Here is an 18193-nt window from a genome sequence, read left to right on the forward strand (position 1 = left end):
TATTGTAGCTAGAAACAATGAACTTTCTATAAATTGACACCTGCGATGCGTCATGGATTGAGGTGAAGTTTCCTGCCATTGAATGCCTTCACTAGCCAGTTCCTGCTGTGGTGTTTGTTCTATTGCTTTGGAGGTCACTCATTGATAATTCTGTTGCTCTGTTGTGCTAAATTCTCAGTGAATGTGGATTTGGTTTGTGGTCTTCATCTGATGCCACAATCCTTTCTGCATTTTAAAGCAGCCAGCTGACCTTTGACCAATGCCATTTTCAATGCTGTTGCTTGGCAGTAGGAAGTATTACATGAGCATGGCATTGATCAATGAGTCTTCACCCTGAACTATTCCCCAGCTCCCTTCGATCCCCAGGATTTCAGTAAAGTGTAATGACAGTTGTGTGAAACTTCCAATAATAGGGTCCCACTAAAACAACACTCAATTGTTATCAATTCAATTACTGATTCTGACCTCCCATGTATCGTTGTGGCTGGAGGCAGTGTCATTAGAATGATGTGTTATTGGTGATGGGGGGAACATCTTTAGGTGGTGAATTAAGGATCTCTCACCATGTGTATTTGCTGAAGTGTGTTTATTCTTAAAGAAAGAACTTGTATTTATATAGAATCAGTCAGGATCTTGAAATGTCCCAAAGTGCTTTACAGCCAGTTAATTACCTTCTGCAATGTAATCACTCACCCTTTGGGCTGCAGTTGACTCCAGTATCTGACTTGGAGCGCTGCTCTTTTGTGGGCGTGCCCCTCCCTGTTTGGTTCATGTGTCTCCTGCTCCACAGAGTAATTCTGATGTTTCTGGTAAGCAGGAGAGACAATGGCACAAAGGACTTGGGATCACCAACACTCTCTGTGAAGGTCAACTGTATGCTGAATGCAGCGGAGCTGGAGCTGGAATTGCCTGGTGGTGATGCATTTGTGAATGATATGCTCTGCTACATGCTGTAATAGGATAATCTGTTTTACTTCAGTATTGACTTGTGTGTGTCATGGTTCTAATTGTATAATGTGGGTTAATTCAAAAAAATTATCTGCTCAGACACCCAAGAGCAATTGATGTATTACTTATTGAGGCTGGGTATTAACTTCTAATTCCAAAACTGTGCTGCTGTGTGTATACTCACTCTCATCCTGTCCTGTTTAACATCATCCCTCTTACCAGTCACTCAGATTGGATCCCAGCTCAGCAATGTCACAGCTTTAGAATTCTTAACCTTGCATTCAAGTCTCTTCAAGGCCTGCCCCTCCTGACCTCCCTTATCTTCTGAAGCTGTAAAGCCTCTGGGAATCTTTGCATTCCTCCATTTCTGGTTCTGTTGTGTGGTCCTGGTTTTCGTTACTCTGTTATAGAAGACCCTGCCTTCAGCCATACAGGCCCTCACCTCCGGAATTTTTTCCCTAAACCTTTCCACCTTTTCCTTTGTAAACTTACTTTTTTAATCAAGAACTTGTGCACTTGTTCCATTCTCATTTTATTTTTAAAATTCACTTTTATATTTGCAGTTAGCATTTGGATATTGTTGGTAAGGTTCCAGCCCTAATTGTCCTTGAGGTGGTGTGGTGAGTTGCTGGTTTGAACCACTGCAATCCATGTGGGATAGAGCCACCCACAATGCTGCAGGGAGGAAGCTCAGGAGTGACAGTGAAGGAATAGCAATGCAGTTCCAAATCCAAATGGTGAGTGACAGAGAGGGGGTCTTGCAGCTGGTGGTGTTTCTATGCATCTTGTCCTTCTTAGTGGTAGATGTCATGGTTTTGGAAGGTGCTGTTGAAGGAGCCTTAGTGAGTTTCTGCGATGAATCTTATAGATGATACACAGTTTATTATTTGTAGATTAAGTGGGTTGTAGGGCATTGTGTCTGGGTGGGATGCTCTGAGGACCGGTGTGGACTTGTTGGGCCGAAGGGCCTGCTTCCACACTGGAGGGATTCTATGAATTCTATGAAAAAAAAAGTTCCCATTCTTCTGGTGGTGTTTCCAGTGAATGTTTAAGGTAGTGGATGTGTTCTGTTATCTACATTACTTAACAAATTGCTGGAGACTGAGTACAGGCTTTACAATTGTTTTATTCAAGTGACAAAGGGAGAGATTTGCCTTAAATAAACACTGAAGTGAACTCTGAATCATACAGAAAAGTTGAGTATCTTTATACCATAAGCAACTCATTATCCAAATTCCAATCTTACCTCATACAGACAAAAGAATAGAAGTGTCCATTCCAGGTTATGGACACCAGTCAGGGAATAGTTAATCTTTATCCTGGATGTTGCTGCCTCTCCCTTCGTTATCAATGTTACTTCTCTCTGTCTCTCTTTCTTTCTCTGTTTCTCTTTATCTCTCTCTGTCAGTCTCTCTCTCTTTCTCTCTTTGTTTCTTTCTCTTTCTTTCTCTGTTTTTCTGTGTGTTTGTCTGTCTCTCTTTGTTTCTCTCCAAGGCCTTCTTAGAATGCTTTTATTAATATTACCTTCTATTTAAACATGTGCCTACAGAATTCCTGCTAACTCTAGCCTGTGGGAGTTATTGTGTCAGGTTGTCTTTCATGCTTTCCACAGTTTGGACATTGACAGTTCCTTTTTATGTATTTCAACCAGCTCTACCTGCCCATTGTTGCTGGCACCTATGTGTGTAAACACACTGAATAGTTATACATGGACATGATCGACTACTTGTATTGAAACTCTTTGCTCTACATGGTAATACAATATCTCCCATCACCCATGTATGTGATTTTCTCCTGCAATGAGACAAAGGGAAGAATTGAGTGAGATGGAATTGGCTGGCACATTGTTAGTACTGTTACAAGAGGTGGTGAGGTGTCCTGAGAGAGTGAGTAGGAAGCACAGAGGGTAGGAAGAGTTGGTAGTTTGGGGGGAATGGGGGGAGTGAGAGCCATTGATGAAAGATGCTGCATGCAATGGTCAGACTGTTAAAGTTTAGCCTTGGTGGGAGGTGGGAACAGCAACAGAGTTAGAGTAACGTGAGGGAGCAGAGAGAAGATGGTGGCTGTTGCCGTTGCAGAACACAAAGGCAATTGCACAGCTCAACATTCCTCCAGACTGTGGAAATTTTTTTTTTCCTTTATTCATTTATGGGATGTGGGCAATGCTGGCTGGCAAATGGCAGTGACTGGGCTGGCAACATCAGACCAGGCTGGCAGGGTCTGGTGCCATGGTCTCCTTTGATGGCCCTGAGGCAAGAGGACAGCCCTTCTCTTCACTACCCCATCCATAGGACTCCCAGATTCCTGTCCATGAACCGGGATGTCTGTTTGCCTCTGCTGGCCGTGTCTGGTGACAATCTTCACCCGCTCATTGTCAGTTGTTGGAAAAAAAGGCCCCACCTGGGTCATTAATGTCCTTTAGGGAGGGAAACTTCTGTCTTTACCTGGTCTGGGCTACATGTGCCTCCAGACCCACTGCAATGTGGTTGACTCTTAACTGTCCTCTGGGCAATTAGGGATGGGCAGACAATGCTGATCTAGCCAGTGTGCCCATATTCTATGAATGAATTTTTAAAAAACTCAAGTTGTGAAAGGCAATTCCTGGTGCCAGTATTTGAATAGTGCACAGCTGAGATTTAAATATGGCACTGGTGGCATTGACGCTAGAGTGGCAAGCACTTTTACTGCAGCTGAGCACAAGGTAGCATCAGAGTGGCGCAGCAGAGTTGTGGTGCGTGCCTAATGAGGCGAGCACCATGGAACTGTAAAGGTAAACTCACTAGGACTCACAGAGAGAAAGCTCCCATGAAACTCCCTGAAATTGGGGCTGAATTTTCCTGAAATGTGGTTATGTTTTTATTACCAATAGTAACTTGTTATTCCAGGTTTTGAACAATTAATTAAGTTTTAAATTCCTCAACTGCCATGTTGGGATTTTGTGTTTGTGCCTCTGGGTTTTTAGTTTAATATCATAACCTTCTGCTTCTGTGCTTGTCCTTGTGGTGATTTAAATTTAGCTACTGTAAAGTGACTTGGTGATATTTTAACTTGTGTTGGTGGCTATAAACATAACCTATTTATTTTTTTTCTGTTTCAATTGCAGAGATTTTGATTCTCTTAAGAAAGAAGATGTCTATGAAAATAATAAGTTGGTAAGTAGCACTCTGTGAGACAGAAAAAAAACCCTTCTTGTTAAATTTCCTTTCATGGTTAGTTTAATGTTGCATGCTGGGTGGATACATTTTTGGTAATGAAACATGTACAGAATGGCTCTACACATTTCCACAGCAATGTTAATCCAGGCTTCTACTGGTTGTGTTGAATGTAGAAAATCTGTGACAATATTAGCAGAGGAGCAGTGAGTTCTCATGATACCCGGGCCAGCATTCTTCCCGCAAACACCAAAGACAGATACACTGCTGCTTGCGGGACCTCAGACACGGCAATTTATCCTCACTCAGGATCTCATGGGAGAGCTGTGAAATTTTGTGACATTTCTGCTGCTGACATTTGCAGAGCTGTGTTAGCATACTCACTGTCTACTGATTCTTGATGTGGTTACAAGCAGCAGCTCTGTAAGGCTCTGAAGCTGCTGCTTGTTTTGTGTGTACCTTGCCTTTGAGAGAACACACCATTAGAATTCGGTTTTATTGTCACATGTACTCAAGTATAGGGAAACGTGAGTACTGCGAAAAGTGTACACAGTCTCCATTTCTTGTGCCATCTCAGGTACAAAGGTGCCTAGGTACAAAATCTTACGTATAAATTAGAAAAAAAAAGGAATTACAGCCTTCTAAAGCAGAGAAAGAGAGAAAAAGATAAAAGTAGATGGAGCAGATGAGTCTACGCTGTGTGTGTACACAATGTTGAGACTCTACCTGCCAGTTAGTCTGCTTCAGGTTTGCAACCCTTGCACAAAGAAACCAGCTGTAATGCCAGAGTGCTAGTTACAAAATGTGTCTCACTTTGTTAAATCAACTAACCCAAACTAACCAATAACAAGTGATCATTTATTGGACTGTTATCATTAACATGACACGACTAGGCAGTTTTTCAGAGAGGCAAATATCTTGCGGGGCAATATGTTACTGCCCTCATCATAGAGACGCAGAGTCTTACAGCATGGAAACAGGCTCTTTGGACCAATGGGTCTATGCCAATCATGTTTCCTAAACTGAACTAGTCTTATTTGCCTGTTTTTGGCCCATATCCCCCTAAATCTTCCCATTCACATGTCTGTACAAATATCTCTTAAATGTTGTAATTGTACCTGCCTCTACCTCTGTGTTTTGAATGATTCAAATGTAGATGTCATAATAGCTACTCCACTAATGTTCTAACATGTTAATTCATTAAGTTGGAACACGTAAATTAGATTTTAGGAGACAGCAGTTTCAATCAATAGGCACTGTGATGGGAGGGTGGATCTTTCGTCAAGATATGCAGGGGGAACAAGTAGGATTTTTAACAAAGATTTCTTTTGTAAACCATAGCATTTTCAAAAGCAGTAGTTTTCTTTTGTAAAGAACTTTGAGCAGTTTGTGATTAAATAAGCCATGAGTGAGGTTTATGAATTGACGCCTGGATTTTACAGGGCAGGGACATGGATTTCTTGATTCCCCTCTCCATTCCCAAATTCTCCTCTTAAGAAGTTGGTTATGAACTGACCAGCAACTCACTGCCAGTGTCTGAATTAGCAGAGAGTGACGCGCCAGCCTCTCAGTCTCACAGTGCAGAGAGCAATAGATCCTGGATTCAAATGAGTCTGGGGATTTTTGGGCTAGGCGTGTTCAGGCACCTTGGGGCAGGAAGGGTGGTGGAGGTTGTGTGAGGGGGGCAGATTTTGGAGACCAGGTAGGGGGACACCAAGATGGGGGGGGATATCATCTTGTGGGGCTAGTGGTACCCTATTACACACAGGATACCTGCCAAAGGATGCACTCCACTCTTCCTATCTGCTTTTTCACGTCAAATGCAGATTTTCCACTTGCCTGCTTAGTATTAGCTGTAAGGAGAGGTTGAACAAACTGGATTGTTTTCGCTGGAGCGTCAGAGGCTGAGGGGACATGTATGGCTTGAACGGTCGGCGCTTTTTTCTGAGGGTGGAAATGTCAAATACTAGGAGCATAGGTTTAAGGTGAGAGAGGGAAAGTTTGAAGAAGATGTTCGAGGCAAGTTCTTTACACAGAGGATGGTTGGTGCCTGGAATGTGCTGCCATGGGTGGTGGTAGAAGCAGATACGATGGCAACGTTTAAGAGACATTTGGATATGAACCGCATGTGGGCAGATGGGGTAATTTAGAATGGAACCATGGTCAGCACAGACACGGTGGACCAGAGCCTGTTCCTGTGCTGTACTGTTCTATGTATTAGCCTTTATTATTAGAAAAATTGATAAACTTAAGGAATGTTGTGCTTTTGTTATACAGGGCATTGGTGAGACCACATCTTGAATATTTTGTACAGTCTTGGTCTCCTTATTTAAGGAAGGATGTAAATGCTTTCGTGGCAGCTGTGGTCCAGAAGATATTTATTAGATTGGTTCCTGGACTTTATCATGTTGTCTTATGAGGAAAGATTGTACAGGGTTTTCACTAGAGTTCAGAAGTCTGACGGTGTTTTGATTTAAGCTTATGTGATTGTGAATGGCTTTGACAAGGTGAATGTGAAGAGGAATTTTTATTTTTGTGCATGAATTACGAAACACTGTTTAAAAATTAAATGTTGCCCTTTAAGTATAGAATGATTTTCTCAGGGATGTGTGACTTTGTGGCACTCTGTCCCAGAGGCCAGTAGAGGCGCAGTATTTGAATACTTTGAAGGTAGAGCTGGATAGGTTCTTGTTAGACAGGGGAAGTGGTGGTTATCATTGATGGATGGGAATGTGGAATTTGGAGTTGAAACAGATCAGCCATGATCTTATTGAATGGTGAAGCAGGCTTGCGGGCCAAATGGCTTACCTAGAGGCATAGAGTCATACAATTCTGTAGCATGAAAGGTGGCCCTTCAGCCCATCATATCTACATCAATCATCAAGCACCTATCTACTCTTTCTCCAGCCTTGTATGTTATGGCACTTCAAGTGATCATCTAAATACTTATTAAATAATGTGATGGTCCCACCTCTACTGCCCTTTCAGGCCCTGTGTTCCAGGTATCCACCACTTTTTGGTGAAAGGATTCTTTCTTAAATCCCCTCCAACATACCTGTTCTTTACCTTAAAACTATGCTTTCTGAATACTGATCCCCCTCCTAAGGGCAAATACATCTTCTTATCTACCCTATCTCAGCCCATTTATAATGTTGAGCACCACAGTCAGGTGCCCTGGAAATATCCTGATGAATCTCCTCTGCGCTGTCTCTAGTGCAATCACTTTTCTTGTAGTGTGCTGACCAGAACTGCGCACAATGCTCCAGTTGTGGTCTAATTAATTTTATATACAGCTCCAGCATAACCTCCTGGCTTTTGTATTCAATGCATTGTCCAATAAAGGCAGTATCCCATTTATCTTCTTGAAATTCTGATCCACCTTCAATGTTCTGTGGACGTTCACACCAAGGTCTGTTTGATCCTCTGTACTTCCTGTGGTCCTACCATTCATTGTGCACTCCCTTGCCACCTAGTCCTCCCAAAATGCATCACTTCACACTTTTCAGGGGTAAATTCCCATTTCCACCATTCAGCCCATCTGACCAGCTTGCCTGCTTTCTGCTCTTAACCTGCATGTTTGTATGTTCACTCCACCTGTGTGGCAGAAATACTTTGGAAAGTTTTAGGGTGATGTTCATTGCGTGCTGGGAGTTAATGCTCTGTTCAAGCAGAATCCATATCTTTGTGAAAATGCACGACAACCTGTTTGACAGATACTTTGCCTGATTGTTTTATTGCATAACCGTGGGTTGAACTTTGCTTTCAATCCCTTTTACAGTTTTATTGATATGACTACTTAGCAAGTAAATGAAAAGCAGCTGACTGATAGCTTTCCTGATCCTATCTGGACTACTGTGTGCTTTTCCAGTCACCTCAGCACAGGAAGTATATCACTGCCCTTGGCTCCAGCATTGAAGATGATTCTAAGCACCAGGAATTTGAGCTATAATAAAGAAAAATGAATTCCTGTTTTGGAAGAAGAATGTAATGCTCTATGTTGGTTTAATTCAGCTTTGCAAAGTAAATTGGAGTATAAAAAAATGGAGACTGCAAAAACACATCAGGGGAGTCAGAAGCCAAATTACCTCATAGGACAAGTCAAGGATGGTTTTGGAAACAAATGGGTACAAAAAAACTTCAAAATCAAACATCTCGCAGCAGAGAAGCAGGGACTGCAGCCAATTTTTATGAGAGCTCTGCCTTTTTGCGAAGATATATGGTTGGAAATGTCATAGCGTCATACAGCATGGAAATAGACCCTTCGGTCCAACTTATCCATGCCAACCATTGGTTTTCCAAACTAAACTAGTCCCACTTGCCTGTGCTTGGCTTATATCTGTCTAAACCTTTCCTATTCATGTACCTGTCCAAATGTCATTTAAATATTGTAACTACACCTGCATCTGCCACTTCCTCTGGCAGTTCATTCCACATACAAACCACCCTCTGTGTGAAAAAGTTACCCTTCAGGTCCCTTTTAAATCTTTCTCCTTTCACCTTAAAATTATGCCCTCTATTGAACTCCCCTACCCTAGGGAAAAGACCTTTGCTATTCACCTTATCTGTGCCCCCCCCAGGATTTTATAAACCTCTATAAGGTCGCCCCTCAACCTCCTATGCTCCAGCCTCTCCTAATAACTCAAACAATCCAGTCCTGGCAATGTCCTGGTAAATCTTTTCTGAACCCTCTCCAATTTAACAATAACCTGAATTATGTACCTGAAGCCCTAGGTCTCTCTTTTCGACAACACTCCTCAGGGCCCTACCATTAATTGCTTGTTTTACCAAAATGCATTACGTCACATTTATCTAAATTAATCTCCACCTGCCACTCCTCAGCCCATTGGACCAATTGATCAAGATCCCTTTGGACTCTCAAGTAACCTTCTTCACTGTCTACTATAGCACCAGTTTTGGTGTCGTCCGCAAACTTACCAGCCATGCTTCTTATATTCTCATCCAAATTGTTGACAAACAACAGTGGACACAGCATTGATCCCTGAGGAACACTGCTGGTCACAGGCTTCCAGTCCAAAAAATAAACCATCCACCACCACCCTCTGTGTCCTACCATCAAGCCAATTTTGTATCCAATTGGCAAGCTCTCCCTGAATCCCATGTGATCTAACTTTACTAACCAGTCTACTATGCAGAGCCTTGTCAAATGCTTTGCTGAAGTCATGTAGACAATGAATACAAGGAGGAATATGTGGGACATAAGGTCTGGGTGGAGAGTTGAAGGGGGTGAGGGCTAGAGGAACTACTAAAGTTTAAAATGACTGGGACGAAGATCCAGAAAACTGAGCCGGGCATTCTAAATAGTCTGCCTTAGCCCTCGCCCACCTCCATGGTCTGATCAGGATCTGCTTCTGGAGTCAGCAGCCCGCACCTTCCCAGAATAAACATAAGGTCTAACCAGGTCTTTTGAATCAAAGCGAATCTGCTGAGGTGTGAAATTTTCTGACTCAATTAACCAGTCTTGGTAGTGAAACAAAACCTAGTACACAAATTCCCTCTCCGTCCTCTCAAATGTCTCTTTCTGTGTTCTAAGTCATAAACATAGGCTCAGGACTGCTCCAGTTCATTACACTCTGTGCTCTGTGCATTGTTGCAATAGTGACCTAATTCTGTGGCGCTGTGGTTAACCCTCTCATCTCATAGTCAGAAACTGGCAAGTTCAAGTTACTCTCCAGAGAACTGAGCATAATTCCAAGTTAGCACTCGCACATTGGGGAATGCTGCAGTACTGGATGTGCTGTCATATGGGTAAGACCTCTCAGGTTGATGTCAAAGATCCTGAAGCACTATGTTGAAGATGAACAGGGGAGTTCTCCCTGGTGCCCTGCCTCACATTGATCCTTCAACCAACAAATAAAACAAAAGCTTTGCTCATTTATTGCAAGGCAGTAGACCCTCAGTAACTGTGTAATAGAGAACAAAGTAATTCTCAAATGCATCTTTCATAATTCGGATCTTGTATAATGAAACTTAGCTTCAGGTCTCAGCTTCCTGAATTGGTTTTGCCGGTTAATTAGATAGGGTCGATCTACCAGCCTTGGTTGCATATTCCTTAATACATGTGGCTTTGTTTGGGGAAGAGAGTTTTAGATTTCTATCATCTTTTAATTGAGGAAGTGCCTCCTAATACACCACCTCTTAACAGCCTCGTGCTAATTTTGATGGTTTTTGTCAGAGGCAGTCAGCTTATTGGTCCTAATTTCTTTGAAAACGTTTTTTTCTCACTTGATCTTCTCACCAGGGTTAATGGATGCAGTGTAGCCGTTAAGATGCTGGGTTTTAGGAACATAGGAACAGGAAAAGGCCATTCAGCCTGTTGAGTCTGCCCCCATTGGTGATGCTACTTCAGTGAATGCTACCCATTATAACAGGGAAGAGGTACTGTGTGTTTATAGTGCCTTTCATAATCTCGTGTCCAAAAGGCTTTGTAACCAGATATTTTTCTTTGCTCATGTAATTTGAGCATTGCAGTTATTGCCTAACCCTAACAGTTTTTGAAGTAGGCAGTGAGTTGCTGCCTTGAACTGTTGCAGTCTGTGCAGTGTAAGCACCCACATTGCTGTTAGGAAGGGAGTTCCAGGATTTTAACCTGGCATCAATAAAGGAACAGCAACAGAGTTTCAAGTCAGGAGGTTGTGTGACCTGGAGGGAAACTTGCAGATGGTGGGTTGCCCACGGATCTGCTCCCTTGTCCTTCTTGGTGGTGGAGATGGCAGGTTTGGAATGTGCTGCCAAAGGAGTTTCCAAGTTGCCAGAGTTCATTTTGTAGATGGTACACATGGCTGCCACCCTATGTTGGTGGTGGAAGGGGTGAATGTTTAAGGTATTAATGAACTTTTTTTGAAGTATTGTCATGACAGTAGTGCAGGAAACGCTGCAAGAATTTTCACACAGCAAGATCCCTCAAACTGCAAATAGCTAGCCTGAGGTGCCATCAGTGCCCTGCACAAAATGCCAATGGGCTCTTGTGTGGAATATTTATTTTCCACAGTTTATGGGTATTTCAGCTTTGCACAGCACTGTGGGGATTCACAATCTCTCCTGTTGTGAATTTTGCACCCTATAATCCTCCAGCTTTGAGGCATCTAAGAAAAGGGGCAGTTTCCTCTGTTCTGAATGTAAACAAGTGAATGGTTAATTACATGAAAAATTATATTCGAAAGTTGAGTCAAGGAAATAAATTGGGTGTTTTATAACACAATTTCTAAGCATGTTAATCCACTTCCATTCCACCTTGTGACTGATTACAATCAGTATTGCCTCAAGAGGTTTGCTGACACTGAACATCTGAAACAGAAAGTGCTGCATTTTGCATTAATAAACACAACATATCAAACTCTTTCGATAATTTTAGTGCTCATCAAGGAAACGCCAAATACCTAGCTCACTCTACACTTTTCTAATTCCTATGTTTTTACCAATTCAGTGAACAGTGATCCTGAGCTGATTGATTGATTCAAATAGATAAATTCTGTCACGTACTGAGCCTACAAATGGAAAGCACAGAGCTTTCTTGAAACTGAAAGTAAACTTCATAACAGACTTTGAACCAGCAAGCTTTGACTTCTGATCTTGTCAGATTCCAACACACAGTCATGGCTGTTGCACAACATGAGGGAAATTGTGCAAGTTCAGGGCTTGTATTCGAATCCCTATGTCTCCTCTCATTCACTCCTATGTATGCCTGAAACAACCCAAGGAACAATATTTGGAGGAGGAAGGCGTGGTCAACTTTATCAAAAGCTGCAGGAGCTTGTTGAATGATAATGCACCATGGTTACAGTTATGGACAATGCTGATAATGAATTGTGGGTATTTAGAATTACATGTGTCATACAGCATAGAAAAATGCTATTTGGCCAACTATTTCATACAGGGATTAATGCTCCGGATGAGTCCCTCCCACGCTACTTAGCCCTATCAGCACAACTTTCTACTCCTTGTCCCTTGTCCCTATCTAGCTGTCCACCTGTGCTATTGGAATGGTTTGGGTCAATTGAGAGCAGTGGAAAGGAACAGAATAAACTGCAAGAGGGGCAGTTATTGCAGGCATGTCTTGAATTCTGAGGTTTAAGTTTCCAGTACTGGAGAAAGATTGGGAGAGATTTTAGGTCAAGAATGAGTCATGTCACAAACCCTTTGAAGTGAGGAAATGGTGGCAAATGGTAATGTCATTGCACTAATAATTTAGAAGCCCAGGCTAATGCTTTGGGACATGGATTCCAAACCCAATTTTTTAATTAATCAGAAATAATATTTGGAATTAATGGCTAGTCTCAGTGATGGTGACTGTAACAACTATGAGTGATTGTTGAAGAAACCACCCACCTCGCTTAACTACCTTTAAAGAAAGAAATCTGCCATTGCTAGCTATTCTGGCTTATATGGTTCTCCAAATACACACTCTTAACTGCCCTCTGAAATGGCCTAGCAAGCCAGTCAGTTTCAATAATTTTTTAGGGATGTTAGTCTTGCCAGTGACGCCATGTTCCAAGAAAGAATAAAGAGAAATGAATGGGGACATAGCTTTAAATTGAGGGGTGATAGATATAGGACAGATGTCAGAGGTAGGTTCTTTATTCAGCGAGTAGTAAGGGCGTGGAATGCCCTGCCTGCAAAAGTAGTAGACTCGCCAACTTTAAGGGCATTTAAATGGTCATTGGATAAACATATGGATGATAATGGAATAGTTTAGGTTAGATGGGCTTCAGATTGGTTTCACAGGTCGGCGCAACATCGAGGGCCGAAGGGCCTGTACTGCGCTGTAATGTTCTATGTTCTATGTTCTATAGCCCTTTGAACTGTGGTACTAGAGATGAGATGTGGAAATTCTGATAGATACAGCTTTCAAACAGCCAAGGGTCACATAAGCACTGGTTTGGAAATTTGACACTTGGAGAATGCTGTCCCATTGGAAAAATGTTGCTTAACTTTCCCCTGGCCTTCTGACTTCCTTGGCATTTGGCTGGAGTTCTGTTTTATCGAATCTGGAGCTCAGAGGAAAAATGTTACTCCAATTCCAGCATACTTCTGAAAGATCTTTATCAAGTCTCCACACCAGAGAGTGAACTCTCAGGGCAGACCATCTATCCTTGCCTCTCAGTTCTTAAGGTAGATTACTTTTGATTTAGCTGAAAGGAACCAACTTGGCGTCAATCTGGAGTTAAGATGTTCCAGACTGGGCATGACCATTGTTACAATTTCATTATGTTGTTAGTGCATTCTGAGTAAGTGAGTGCTTTAATTGAGACTGCGCAGATTTGGCCTAAAGGTCATGTGTTTTTTAGAAGGTGATCACCTGGGTGTGTAGGTGAAACCCAGACCCCAGAGGTTAGTGTCAAGAGTAAAGGTACACATGATGTCCTCAGGAACTGATGGTGGGCTTTTTACCTTGTAGCACTTGCTGTGCTAAGTCACGAGGATTTGTTTTGTGAAGAGTAAGGGCTTGCCTCTGAGCACTACAAGTTGAGAATATGATGACCCTTAACCAGTGTTTCACTAGTTTGAATTACAATCACTGTCTTGCAGACATCAGTTCAATAATTCCTCACAGTGAGCAGCTCATTCTCCTTGCTCCAGGCTGAGCCATTCATATTCCTATCATTTAGCTTTGCCCCTCTCTTGTCCAGTTTCTAAGTACATATCCTCATTGAGCTGGCCAAACAGGGACCACAACCTATAGATCAATGAGTCATTGTTGGGATTAACACTGACTTCTGCCCAGCCCAACCCTAGGCTGATATGCTGCATTCATTTTCTTGAAGGACCACAATGTAGAGTTTTATGTTTGGAAACGTAAACAATCCTGTGCCGTACTTCATGTATGTTCCTTAACCATCCATCAATCCCTTTTCTTTCTGAAAACTTTGTGTGGGTCTTCTCAAATGCACTATTTTGTCTTCATTCACTTCTCCAGAAACGCACAGCACTTCGTTCACTTCAAAAACAATTTAAAAAAGAGAAGCTTGTGTGTTACAAAGGACAAAAACAAGGAAGTTATGGTGAACCTTCACAAAACACTGGTTTGGATTCAACTGCAGTATTGTGACCTTGTGTTGGGTACTACACTTTAGGAAAAGGGTGTGGAGATATTGGAGAGAGTGGAGAAAGGGTTTCTGAGAATTGTTCCATGGACTTGGGTGGATAGTGAAGCTGGGGCTGGTCTCTTTTGAGAACAGAAAGGAGACATAGGAGAGATGCTAAAAGTCATGATGGGTCAGGACAGAGAGAGCAATTATTTGGTGGAAGGATCAAGAATCAGAGGATATTGCTTGAAGGTGACTGACAAAAGAACTATAAGTGACACGAACAAAATCTTTATGACACAGTGAGAGTTTAGATTTGGAAATGCACTGCCTCAGATTGTGGTGGGGGCAGAGTCAGTGTTATATATCAAAGGGATTTTAATAACTATCTAAAAAGAGAAAATTTGTGAATTGTAGGTAAAGGCAAATTGGGCGATTTGAATAATTCTTGGAGAGACCTGGCATGGACAAATGGATTAAATGGCCTTCTTCTACTGTCAGCACTTTATGGTCTGATACAAATTCAGCTCATAATACAGTTTTTAATGTTACAAAAATGGGTATAGGTCCTTCTAGATTACAAAATTACAGCTTTCTTTTTAGCATTGGTAGTTTACGAAAACAAATGTCCGAAGAAAAATGGGAACTTTTCATTTATTAGATTGAAATGCATGCTGGGAATATATGAAATTTGGTAAGTGATGAATTTTACACTTCCATAAATATTTGTTAAGTCTAAGCAGCATGATTGGCAAATGAAGTATTCTAACATCATTATAAAAGCACCCTAGATAATCACAATATTAATTAAACTGCATATTAAAGTAAGTACAATTTTGTTATTAATTTTTTACTGTACTAGAGGTGACAATTACTCTGAGTTCGTCAGTGTGGAGTCAGGAGACACTTCAATGTGTACTGTCTGTCAGTGCGAAGGGAACACTTCTGGCAGAGTTCTGAATTGAGCTTTGTAAATCAATTACTTTCTTTTTTTCCTATTTTTAAATAACTCACTTGGATTTAGAAATGAAATTTCACTCTGTAATCGTTAGTGGCCTCTTTGCCTCAGTCGTTAGTTAAAATATAATAGGGAACATAAATTGGTATGTGTAAATATCGCTTGTCTTTGGCCAATGAATCTTGGACTGTGATGGTGCAGTGACTCAGGTGGAGAGTATGTTGCCTGCTGGGGACACTACAGAGCAGGAAGTAATGTTCCTGCCCTGGGTCAGTTAGTTAACTGGCCATCAACTGGGACGGAGCGTGTACCCTGGGATACTGGGGAACAGGTGTAGGACCTCACACAGCACTTCACCAGGGGTCCCAAGTGAGGGGCATTTCATTGCATAGGGGTTGTTTTACTGTGGGTGCTGGGGAGTGGGTATTCCACTTGGTGAGTGGGTAGTTCATGAGGTGTGCTGGGGACAGGTGTAGTTTACAGGGAGTTACTGGGAAAGGGGTAAACAGGGGGGTTGCTGGGAAGATGATAGCTTACTGGGGTTTGCTGGGAAGGGGGTAGTTCACTGGGGGTTGCTGGGAAGTGGGTAGTTCACATGGGGTTGCTGGGAAGAGGGTAAACAGTGGGTTTGCTCAGGGAATGGGTGGTTCACTGGGAGGGAGGTTGCTGGGTGAAGTGTTTTATTCCAGGGTGTTCTGGGGGAGGGATGCCGGAGTGCCAATCAAGGTTTTGCAGTGTCTAGTATTCCCTAGCCCTGTTATTTCTGTTACAGTCCTCAGCAAGAGCCCAGTATTGGGACCATTTATATCCAATCACCAACATGGTCCCCTGCTCACTCGGCGGTGTAGCTGTGTCTGTGGTTGGTAGAAAACCTTTGCATTTCAAACTTTCCTGTACGCACAGCAGAGCTCTCTCACCTGTACTGTTCAAATGAGATTGGCAAAGGAAGGTGGGAGGTGGTAATGGAAGAGGAATCTCCTCCTAAAGGTGATGGAAGAAAGCTGACTCCCGTTCTGATTGAAGAACTGGTATGATGCATTCTCTTCTTGTTCCTACCCAGCTGTTGACTGACTTGTTGTGCATTTTCAATATTTATTTCCCATAACTGACTGCAGCAGCTGTGTTAGTGATTGGAAATCAGTGGCAATAACGTGTTCGAAACTACCTTTATCACTGGAATCCTTCAGCCTCATGTCTTCTTGAGCCGGGTAATTCGGTTCAAAGTAATGGAACATTCTGTTAATCTCTTAAAGTGGAAGCTGGTGCCTTTTTTTGTGCAATGGAAGAACATTACATTTTAATTTACTGTGTTTCCTTCCATTTTCAGCAGGACCTTAAATTAGTCCAAAGCAGTTTTCAGCTCATGGAGTATTTTTGAAGCTTAGTCAATCACTATTATAATGTAGGAGACCTGGGAACCAATTTGAATGCAGAAAGCTCCAACAACCAGAGTGTGATAATGGGCAGATAGTCCTTCTAGTTGCATTGGTTGAGGGATAAATATTAGCCTGGATAACAGGAGAACATCACTGGCCTTTGTAAGAGGGACTCAGTTTTATAAAAGAATTACCATCGAACCTCAATTTTGGTACCTCTGAGAGTGCAGCACCTCCCTCATGGAATATCAAATCTTGATTTCTGCTGCTTTAAAGCAGCATTTTCCCAGAGGGTTTGGGATCTCACCATATGGTGTCCTGAAGCTGCCCTTGCTGGGAGTCAGATCTGGGGAAGTTATTTTCCTGGAGACAGTCTCCTAATTGCTACTTTCACGCTCAGTGTTCAGTTAAAGGTGAATGGCACACAGTTCTTGTAGTCCACCCAGAGGGCTTGCATCTATAGATTCTAGGCAGCTCCACCACAGCGATGAGCACTGCTGAGGGAGGTACGAAACTTGGAGGATATGATTAAATTCAAGTTTAGGGATGAGTCTCTCAGTGGAGGTGAACTCCTCCACCAGCACCACCATCCCCCCCAACCCCGCTGTACCCCATCGTGGTGTCAGCATTTGCCTATTGCCTGTGACAGGGTTAGGGTTAGCTGCTGGCAGCTCCCTCTTTTGAGGATGAAGCCTCTTACTTTGGTGGCTCCCTCAGAATTCAGTGAGACCTGCTCTGCCAGTGAACGGATGTGCCTCTAACTGGGAGCCCTAATTTCCAGTCCATCTCCATGCATTGGGCAGGAGGTCCACATCCTGCCTGTCTCTGAGAGACTTCCCAGACAGAGGAATGCATCTGAAGGGTTCAAGGGATATGGGGGGATGGCGGGATTAGGGTATGAGCTGGATGATCAATCATGATCATAATGAATGGCAGAGCAGCCTCAAGGGGTCGAATGGCTTTCTGCTCATATTTTCATAATTTCTGTGTTTCTTAGCACCACTGTCTTGTCAGGCCCACCTCCATGAGGCTGGGAAAATTCAACAGCCACTCCCTTGTGTTTCTGACCCTGACAGGAGAATCCACTGTGTCACAGCTGACAGCTGAAGACTTTGGAAAAGAACTTGCTTCTCATTTCGTAAGAATCTCTTTCTCCCACCTCAACTTGCTTGAGTTTATTTTGGATTTAAAGGTGTTTGCTGGGCAGCTTTATTTATTTATTTATTTACAACTGCCTTGCTGCTAAGGTTTCCAAAGGAAATAGTTTTGAAGGACTGAGCACTTTCTGTAGCTCTAAGCGATTAGGAGGCAGACTTTGCAAAAACTGTTTCCTGAACTTTTGTTCTCGGTTTCAGGCATTCCAGGTGGCAGAGGGGGAGCTGGGAATCCCAGCGTTGCTGGATGCAGAGGACATGGTGGCACTGAGAGTCCCAGACAGACTGAGCATCCTGACCTATGTCTCGCAGTATTACAATTACTTCACAGGCCGGTCACCAAGTGAGTAACCTCCTTTGTGATAGTACATCTGACGTGATTGATTGAAATTGCTTAAACTGTGCTGTAGGTGGAGTGCCTCCAATCCAAGCCCAAGTAAATCAGTTTGGGGTCACCCTCCATTTTGTTCATAGGAAGCCAGCTGATTTGATGGGGTTTAGGAGTGTTCCTTTTTAACTCCCTCCTGCCAAGCAAGAAACAATTGGGAAGATGGTTTCAGTC

The 18193-nt window shown here is 42.6% G+C and overlaps 1 protein-coding gene across 1 annotated transcript; it reads left to right on the forward strand.

The window, feature by feature from the left end:
* Window positions 1-790: 790 nt before the first annotated feature.
* LOC125481473 (MICAL-like protein 2) lies at window positions 791-17974 on the forward strand (the record flags this gene model as incomplete). Its single annotated transcript, XM_048593058.1, has 3 exons — window positions 791-952; window positions 4052-4100; window positions 17833-17974. Coding segments are annotated over 3 exons (353 nt in total), but the record flags the coding sequence as incomplete, so codon positions are not given.
* Window positions 17975-18193: the final 219 nt, after the last annotated feature.

This window comes from Rhincodon typus, unplaced genomic scaffold, assembly GCF_021869965.1.
Source record: "Rhincodon typus isolate 14 unplaced genomic scaffold, sRhiTyp1.1 hic_rhity00002278, whole genome shotgun sequence".
Lineage (NCBI taxonomy): Eukaryota > Metazoa > Chordata > Chondrichthyes > Orectolobiformes > Rhincodontidae > Rhincodon > Rhincodon typus.